Genomic DNA, 10,000 nt, shown 5'->3' with positions numbered 1-10,000 from the left:
GTAAACATACTGATAATCTTATTTTAATGGAAATATCAAGACATACTTGCGATCATGAAGTGACACAATGAGCTGGCGCAGACAGTTTCTTCTGCGATGTTGATCAGGACAGGCTAACAGGGCTGTGAATGCTTCATCATGGTGCTGTAACTCAAGATGATGTTTGAAAATGACGGAGTAGAGTGCGGACATGGATGGATGGTCACCGGAGGCCATTGCAACACCCTCCTGGGCCACCTGTAGAGCAAGTGCAGGCTGCCCACTCTGCTCCAGCAAACGAATTACACGTAGACAGTACATGACTCGTAGCTGGTCTGCTGGGGTGTCAACTGCACCACCTGCTACTTTAACGCCCAAGTAATCTTCAGTTACAACCCCTTCCATGGCTGCAACAAGCAACTGTGCAGCTTTTGTAGCCTCTCCTTGGTTTAAAAGTGCAACACCCAACAAAAATTTCCTAGAGCAACTATTCCATTCACACCAAGGTTGGAGAAGCCGGACATACTCTTGGACAGCTCCATGTTGCCCTCCCCATACCAACCACTCAACCAACATGAGGCATCGACTTATGGGCCACGCGAGTTGAGCTAATGTTGTTGATAAGGGCATTAACAGCTGTGCCCAGCCACCATCAGCATTTCTACTGGTGCCTTCAGAAGCCTCTCCGACAGAAGGAGCCATGAGGGAGCGTGCTTGATCCCCTCCAGTGCCAAGGAAGTACAATTCGAGAACGGTGGCTGGACGCCCCGGATTTGGTGGCATCTGTATCCCACTTGGTCCATCATTCAGGGAGAGGGCTGCCAACTGTCGCTTGGCTACTTCTACTGTTCCTTGACTGGGGTGAATGGCAGCTGTGGTAGACACATGTAACAATGCAAAGTATGCCTGAGTGAGAAGTGTAGTCTTTGGAAGCAATGTTGACCGTAACTGAGCGGAGGCTTCTGGTGTCAGACGACACTGGTGGCCTAACTGAAGTGCCACCTGCTGGAGTAACAACAAGTCACGACAAAGTTCTAGTCTCCCCTTTGCAATCTGAGCCACAACAGCACTGACTATGGCAGCTCCAGCATGTCCACAAAGAACACCAGACAGGGTCTCTGGTACACAGAGATTTCCATTTTCAAGTGTCAGGGCATCAGGCATTCCCATGTCTAACTGCAATGCATGCAAATATGCCCATAATCCTGGAACTAACCCAGACACACTTGCTAGCTGTTGAGCTAAGCTGGTTGCCAGGGTAGCATTATCTGCAAGAAGAGAAGTGGTAATGGAATTACCAACTTGGTCTGGAGGTTGAAGATGGTACAGGTCTAGAGTAAATGCGGCTGCAACCTCTGAGGGCACCATCTGTCTAACCAGATGCAGAGGTTTTGCTAGAGCAACAACAGCAGTGCTGACTACAGTGTCTTCACTCAGCACTCCATCCAAACTTGCCACATTCAAACTATCTACTGGTGCCAAGGCAACCACCTCAAGGGCATCCATTGGCCGCACCCATGACACAACTTGCTTTCTGACAATACCAACCAGGTGATCTGCACCCACACCAATCACTCCAACTGGCTTGTGGCCAACCTGCAAAACAAGACATATGTCTAAAGTATGAACATGAGGGAGGCAGAAGTGAGGGAGGGAGGAAGAAAGGGGGAGACAGGAAGTAATAGAGAGAGAGAGAGAGAGAGAGAGAGAGAGAGAGAGAGAGAGAGAGAGAGAGAGAGAGAGAGAGAGAGAGAGAGAGAGAGAGAGAGAGAGAGAGAGAGAGAGAGAGAGAGAGAGAGAGAAAGAGAGAGAGAGAGAGAGGAGAGAGAAGAGAGAGAGAGAGAAAGAGTGAGAGAGGAGAGAGAAAGAGAGAGAGAGAGAGGAGAGAGAGGAGAGAGAGGAGAGAGGAGAGAGAGGAGAGAGAGAGAGAGAGAGAGAGAGAGAGAGAGAGAGAGAGAGAAAGAGAGAGAGAAAGAGAGAGAGAGAGAGAGAAAGAGAGAGAGAGAGAGAGAGAGAGAGAGAGAGAGAGAGAGAGGTATAACACACAAAATGCATATATTCAAACTAAATATAGATCACTCCAATACCATCTACTTAAGACAAGGCTTTACTAAGAAAATTTGTCTAAATACACAATCATTGCTTTACTTACCTGATGGTACTGAAGTGTGTGAGAATAGAATGTGGCCCAAGCCTCTATGGTGATCTGTGTCACCTCCTCTTCAGTGAGGTCAGAGGTCAGTCTTGCCTCCACTTGGTCTCTAAGGGCAGCTTCCACTTCTTCTTGCAGCTTCCACATTCCATGATCTATCAGCGTTGACATGTCCATATTTCGTCTGTATATCTAGAATGAGTCAGATGCTACTATAAGTTATATGATCTAAATCATGTTCTAAAAATTCTAATGCCTGAAGCCTGAGCAAGCTTAACTGAGTATACTGGTAAATAGCATCAAGGCAAGTCTTCTCAACTGAGCAACAGATATTAAAAATGGGCAGGCTGTTTTTCTATTTTTATTTTTTGAATATGACATGGTGTATGTAAATTACTACATTTGTCACTGTCTGGTATCTTGCCTCTAGCCTTAAGGATATAGAGCCATTCTCCACTTCTACCTAATACTTTCACTATGCCCCCTTCTCAGCCATCAGAGTCTCCAACACCCATCATCTTAGCCCTAGCTTAGGGTAGGAAGTCATCCATGACTCCTATAAGCAATCTGGCATTTTTCAGATTGATTTTTTTTTCTTTAATATGAGCTTTCTGTGTTCAGTGATGCATAAAAAATTTGTCAATCTGGTATATGCCAGATACTCGGAGGTGTTTTGGGCAACTTCTCTCCCTAAGTACCACCACTTGGGAGGGCTGTTGGTTCAGGAAACTTTTCTAAATGTATGTCCTTCCTTTGGTATATTTTGCCAACATCACCTTCTTGGTTCAATATGAACCCTGACATACTGTAAAGAAAACCTGGAATCTGAAGGTTGTGTGAAATAAAAAGCATTTCAATACACACTGATATTATAGTAATTTCTGTGAGCATCGGTGAGACCACAACCTATAAAAAAATACTTCTGTAATATTCCAACAACAATAACAGCTTTGAAGATACTTGGACAAATAATTCCCTTGTATAAAAGCAAATAAATGTATACCACATAATACTGGAAGAACTAAAGAATTAGTATCAGCATTCTTTTTAAGATGATAATCTTACTGCAAGGGTTAAGTGTGGCAAGATTCCTTGCTACAGAATCTCAGTTCCTTGCACACTCAACTTCTCACTCTTCCAACTCAACTAATCTCATGAGGAGTTGAAGTGTGAGGAATCTTGACTCAGCCCTCCCAGTATGGTGGAACTGCTTATGATATTTTGTTTCTCTCTTTGTATTTCATGTGCATCTATATCTATATCTATCTATATATATGATGTATTCTTATATATATATGAATATACATAGTACTTGATTATATCTACATTTTTTACTAGCTTTTGTCACATATACAAGGGGTAATTTTTTTAACATTCATACCTTAATAAATAGTTGACTAACAGCATGAGACATACATTTCTAGTGTGTATATTCAAGCTCCTAAACCAAAAATTACCAAACTTTACACCAGGGTAAAATTATTTGCATCTGGGAGGCTGAGGAACTGGTTCTCAGGGGTTAAAGTTTCATATCAATTCTAACTATTTTCAGATTATAAAAAGGGAAAGAAAGATAAAATACACACATGCATAAAAACTCAAAGGTGTACTTACACCAAGTGCCTTCCGTAAGGTGTGAGCAGAAAACCTATTTGGCATGAACAATTCCCGAAGGTAGATCTCCCTCGGGTCCAGGAAGGGGTCAGTGAGGGGCACGTCCTTCTCTGGTGGCTGTTCCAACACCACAGAGGATAGCCCTGGTGGATTCTTACATCCCTCTCCACTGTTCACTGGGGCATAGAGCAACTGGAAATATGTATTCATCAGTTAGTTATTAGGAACTCCATATTACATAGTGTGTCAACAGTCAAAAGATTTTACCAGGGCATGGAGTAATTTTCTGCCTTTTCTTACCTGTGTCTCATTATTTGCATCAGTCCAAAGTGTCCAAATGTAGGCTGATGTTACACTGAAGTCAACTAGATCATACTGAAAGTAAAGAGATTACAAAGCATTAATATCCATAGTATAAGGACAAACAATATATCAATCAATTGGTGCAATGCAACAATTTAATACATGATAAAGTAACTCAATTGTGCATGCTTCCAAGATAGAACATATTTACTTGAGGTGGATAGAGGGTCTTGATGTGGCTTAGGGTAATCTGGCCCAAATTTAGAGTTGGCTGATACACCACAAGGAGCTGTTTCTCTGTGAAGTTTAAGAATACACCGAGGATGCTGTCCTCTCCTTGGCCGCAGCTTCGTATCTGGTGGCGCTGAGCTGCCAAAAGAAATACCAACCAATTATTTGTGAAGATTATTCAAGGACATAAAACATCTAAGGAGGCAGTGAAAAAATATGAAAGGACATCATAATAAAGGACTACATAAAAATTGAATTTCTCAAGCATATCACGTACACTTAGTCTAAAACCTCTTTGAAAAAAATACTAACCACCAGGATTCAACTTGCGTCCAGCCTCTGCAGTATTTTCCAAAGTGTCGTGCGCAAGAATACACTGCAGCTTGGAGCAAGACCATGCACGTACTTTTCCATCACGACAGATTCCTATTGCTACCACATCACCAGCTACCTCCTGAACTACTAGGCTTGTCACAGTCTCACAACCTTCTAATCCTCTGAGGAAAGAAAGTGAAATAGTTATTAAATACTATTAGTGTGCCATCCTGGAGGTATGCTTAAATATCTGTTGTCAAGATGAATTCTTTTGCAATGATCCTATGAGGACACTAACAAGCATGCTTTCATGTAATATACAACTGTCCAATTTGTTTTTGTCTGATGATGTGATTATTATTATTATCAAAACACATAAAAACAAACAAACAAAAAACACACACCGGAAAAAAGTAGAAAATTATTTCATGTACATACCTGAACATCCCTGGCACAAAGCCAGTGAAAAGCCTGTTCATGAGAGAGGCATTCTTGATGGTTTCAGTGAACACTGAGTAAGGCAGGTCATACATCTTGACAACAAGCAATGTTCCACCTGTCTGCCCTAGCACAAATACAGCATCCCCTCCCTCACCTGCCAGGAGGTGGGTTCCTGCTGTGTGAGGAAGACCCTCACCTGCACCTGTATCAAACAAGATCTTTTGTAATAAACTTTTTATGGATTACAGTTACATTCTATATCACACTAATCACAACTGATTTTTTTTTTATATATTTCTTTCTCCCTGTCTGACTTAACCCATTATAATGAGTGAATGGAAGAGAAAGCAAAAGGTCAAGATGTGTTGTGTGAAGTTTCCTCATGATGAAATAAAACCCATATGGGTGCCACACAGGTGGCACTAGTGCCTGTTCTGGGCACCAGGCAAGTAAGTCTATTCCTGCAATGGGTTAATTGCTGAACATATAATAATCATTTTTTTTACTAAAACTCTAATTGTTTTTTTTAAATAAGACTCACCTACAGCACTGCTATTTAGTATGTGTAAATTATGGTATTCCTTTAGAGTCTGGAATGTCAGCTCACTGAGAATGGAATATGGCTTGCTCTTCGTGGCCTGAAATGTAAAAAATATTGTTTATGTAAGGTGTGGAGGATGTATCAAAAGAAAAACAAAACAAAAGGAGGAGGACAAAGAAGAGTAGAAAAGAAGAAAAAGTATTATAATTATTACATTTTTGGAATATATTGAGAAAATAAAAAGAGAGAGAGAGAGAAAAAAAATTCTACAACTTACAATACAATAAAGATCATTTGCGAATGAAGTCTAGAGACACCCAAAAACAAACAAAAGGAAATATCTAACATATCAAATTCAAGCTATAATTCATATTCATATTTCTACAATGGAAAATAAAGACCAATTGCAAAGAGGGACAATAAAATAAAATCCAGTAAAAATAAAGTAAGAACAATCTAAACAAAACTCACTTGTGTTGAGTTTGGATGTGGCAGACGAATGCGGTGGACTGAAGACACTGTAGCCAAAAGGATGTAGACATACTGGCGAGTTTCATGGACACTTAAACCCTCTAGCACAGGAGTGTCTGCAAATCTGTGAAGAAGAGTTCCATATAATTTTTCTATATTTGCATTGTAGGAATTCTTGTCGTAGGAAGCCAGTAAACATGGATACTTATACTGGTCCTGATATCAATGTCTCTCTCTTTATTTATTTATTTATCTCTCTCTCTCTCTCTCTCTTACTGGATGAGGTAGGGTGGGAGGTATTTAGTGTCAATGAGTAAGGTTAGTGGGATATTTTCAGATCCTGAATAATACTGTTATTATTAAAATTTTTATTTCCAGAAATGTAAACGGAAAAGGAAATACAGTTCTCACGTTGATATAAAAGTAAACATAGGGTTGTCTGCTGATGTTTATTCAGTTATATATAAATTCAATGATGCTTACACCCTAATTGGCCTTTGAAACATTTCATCTCTAGTTATTATCAATTTGGAAGTAATTTATGTGCTTTAGGTAACCCATTTTCAGAACTACATACTACAACAAGCTTACAAGAACATATATATATATTAGTAAAGAGCTGATGACCCAGCTGATTCCTATGACCTCTCGCTAATAGAACTTGCCGCAACCTTGGATAATCTGAAGCGGCCCGACGCAGTGTTCATGTTCTCCTTTGCCGCGATGTATGCAGCTTCCATCATTTTCCTCCTTAACCCATTCACGCCGGGGCAGTTCCGGCTTTGCGCGGTCGCAATACCGGGGTTCTCGAACGCATAAGCCTAACGCCTCGAGATTCTCGGGCGCACAAGCCGCAAGCCTCGGTTGCCCGCTCGCTCTACCCAACGCGGCTTCCCCTCATAGCGCGTCCAGGGCGTCTGACGCGAAAACCACAATACGTGCTATCACGTCACCCGGCGTGAATGGGTTAATTGGTTTAATCCTTCATGGATCACTTAGGCTCATTTCCAGTCCAGTAGATGTCCTGTTTCATCTACGTGTACCACCATGACGTTGGATGTTCTGTGGTAATGGATGTCTGCTCGATGTTCACCAATTCTGGCGCTGAATCCACGTCCTGTTTCACCATAATACTCTTTCTTGCATCCGCTGCATGGTATGCAGTATAAGGCGCAGTCCTGATTCTTTGTGAGGGCTTTCCGACACATACTAGGTCACCTATTTTTTGCACCAGAAGTGTTGGCAATCTTGATGGTGCTTCTGAAATGTCTATTAACCACCTTGGAGATGTTGCACGGAGGTAGTACTAAGAAGGGACAGAGGGTTCGTTTTTTACCTTGTTATAATGAACTCCGCCTTCTTTTGGAGTTTCAGAAGAAGTCCCCTAGCATACTTGTGCTTTTTAAATACATCAATTATGTACTCTATTTCATCGTCTAGGAATTCAGGGTTGCATATTCCCAAAGCCCTGAGGAAGAACCCTATAAAGACTCCTGATTTAGTTTTATAGCTGTGAGCAGAGTAATAGTGTATGAAATCATCTATATTGGTTGGCTTTCTGTCCACTGAAAAACATAGGTCGCTATCATCCCGAAGGATTACAGTATTGAGAAAAAATAGTTTCTGACAGTCCTCTTCCTCTATGGTAAGTCGTGCACAGCATTCAGTTGCGTAAACATTTGATGTAAGCACGATCTCCTGGTGACGATTACCAGGACGTCATCTACGCATTGTAGCCAAGTCCAATGTCTGCCAATTAGTCCTGTAGTGGTCCTTTTTTAATGCTTCCATATAGAGGCAGGCCAGAACCGCACAAAGTGATGAGCCCATCGCGAGACTGCTGACTTGTCGATATTCCTCTCCTGCAAACTCGAAAGATCCGAAGCTCACACACAGTTTCACGAGTTCTATGAAGTCGTATTCAGGCAGCCAGAGGAAACTATTTTCCATGGTGCTGACAACTCTCTCAACCCCCACCCCCCCTATCTCCCTCTCTCCCTCCCTCTGTGCCAACTCCTCTATGTGCTAGCTTATTAGATGAATGGGTGGCTATTGCCTCTGATGCCTGCACATAACATATTGGTGCATGGTTGTGCCTGGATAATAAACCAAGTACATAAACAATGGCTCCAATTAGGGCTAAAAGACAGGTATCAATGCATGCATGATGTGACATTGGAAGCTGCTCACAGTTGTGGCACTCATAGGTAAGAAGTATTATGACCATAATGGCATTAGTTTCAGAGATACAGCTTTCCAAAGCTAGCCTAAACCCTTGGTTATTTGTTAGGCAGGTCTGCACTCCCAGGAGGAAACAAACATTTTAGCAAGTGCCGGCAGCATGGGAGATCACTCGTCCTGACTACCAGTTAGCTTGCTTGGCTCCCTGTCCGCAATAGGTTAATAGTTCAGAATTGGGCATCAAATATTCACATTCCATAATCAAAAAAATCTTTGTCAGTTTTAGATATGTAATCCAATTCTAATGTGTTGCCAAGCATTTACACTTTCATTCAAGATGAGAGAACACTTAATTGAGAATCTTCATAAAAAAAAATTCCCTTAGATTCATTAGCTACTCATTACTTCAAAGCTTCCTACCTAACACCAATATACTAATTATCAAGTGGACAATTGGCAAAATCTTACCTGAGCTGAACATGGTTGTGAACAAAGTCATGGTCGAGACTCTCCTCCCATAACTCCACTATGTCGTGACACACTCGCCTGAAATAAAGTTTTGTTAAGTAGTGTCTATAATGTGTGTGTGTGTGTGTGTGTGTGTGTGTGTGTGTGTAAAACATTTCAGAAGAAAAAAAAATATATATCAGTGACAATAATATGAGCAATCATAATAGTAATAACAAACATGAAAACAACTAAAAAAATAAATAAATACAATCTTATTCTCTCTTTCTTCATCTCAGGAATAACTTTTTGATAAGTGACAGGCTGGTGATGAAATACAACACAACCATCTGGCCATGTTTCATTCAGCCAAACATCAACTTCTCCAGAGCATCTTTGCCTCAATCACAATCATGATCATTATCATAATAATAATAGTAATGATAATAATATTAATACTAATGATAATAATATTAATACTAATGATAATAATAATAATAATAATAATAATAATAATAATAATAATAATGATATTAATAATAATGATAATAATATTAATGATGATGATAATAATATTGACGACGACGACGACGATAGTCATATTTATGAAAAATCACCTCCATCACTCACCAATATATGTATCTGTTGCGTGTGGCTGGTGAGAGAGATTTGTATGCATAGCCTCCTCCATATTCTGGAACTTTGATATCCTGAAGGGTGCTCTGTGCTGCTCCTGTGTGGGAAAAAGTTGTATCAGTAATGAATAATGTAGATAAAAAAAAGACGTGCACTTTCTCTGAATACTGGACACACAGTGGGTATACATGGATCCTTTAGAAATAGGAAGACCACCCCATAGCCATTCTAAATATTCACTTAATTTACTTGCTGGCATCTTATCTCTATATCTCCAAGAAATATCTGCTACAAATAATTTGGATGTGACGGCTGGATCAACAGAATTGGATAGATTCACACTGATAGTGACTGGTTACTCATGCGTGTCTTTTTTGTACCCTTGCAAATGAAATGTAGTGCAGTCCTATCCTATAACATTTTCACAAACTTTTTAATGTAGGATTGCATGAAGCAACACCTCTGCATTCCAGAGAAAGGCTGTAAACCTCCCTTGTGTATCTTTGGCAACAAGATAGAGCCTCCCGTAGATACACTGTGGCCAGACAGACCTCCCTGAAGAAATCCGAGCTCTTTGTCATGTTAGAATATACTTGATGGAGGTTTGGCAGAATTTCAGTTAATGAAAATTAGGAGTTTATGTAAAAAAAAAAATGTAGGGAATAGATAACAATGAAATCTGAGACATT

At 40.4% G+C, this 10,000-nt stretch overlaps 1 protein-coding gene across 1 annotated transcript in view; it reads right to left on the bottom strand.

The window, feature by feature from the left end:
- Positions 1-10,000, bottom strand: part of Nup160 (nuclear pore complex protein Nup160) — an 18,497-nt gene that overhangs the window by 6,753 nt on the left and 1,744 nt on the right. The window contains exons 2-12 of the mRNA XM_043021211.2: positions 9,306-9,408; positions 8,697-8,774; positions 6,048-6,171; positions 5,577-5,673; positions 5,033-5,237; positions 4,592-4,776; positions 4,260-4,417; positions 4,046-4,120; positions 3,746-3,937; positions 2,132-2,323; positions 47-1,575 (exon numbers count right to left, since the gene is read on the bottom strand). Coding sequence (XP_042877145.2) covers positions 47-1,575; positions 2,132-2,323; positions 3,746-3,937; positions 4,046-4,120; positions 4,260-4,417; positions 4,592-4,776; positions 5,033-5,237; positions 5,577-5,673; positions 6,048-6,171; positions 8,697-8,774; positions 9,306-9,408 — 2,938 coding nt within the window. The remainder of the gene's footprint in view (positions 1-46; positions 1,576-2,131; positions 2,324-3,745; positions 3,938-4,045; positions 4,121-4,259; positions 4,418-4,591; positions 4,777-5,032; positions 5,238-5,576; positions 5,674-6,047; positions 6,172-8,696; positions 8,775-9,305; positions 9,409-10,000) is intronic.

This window comes from Penaeus japonicus, unplaced genomic scaffold (assembly GCF_977035675.1).
Source record: "Penaeus japonicus unplaced genomic scaffold, GWHDUDI00000001_assembly GWHDUDI00000003, whole genome shotgun sequence".
NCBI lineage: Eukaryota > Metazoa > Arthropoda > Malacostraca > Decapoda > Penaeidae > Penaeus > Penaeus japonicus.
This window is presented reverse-complemented; position numbering and strand designations above follow the sequence as displayed.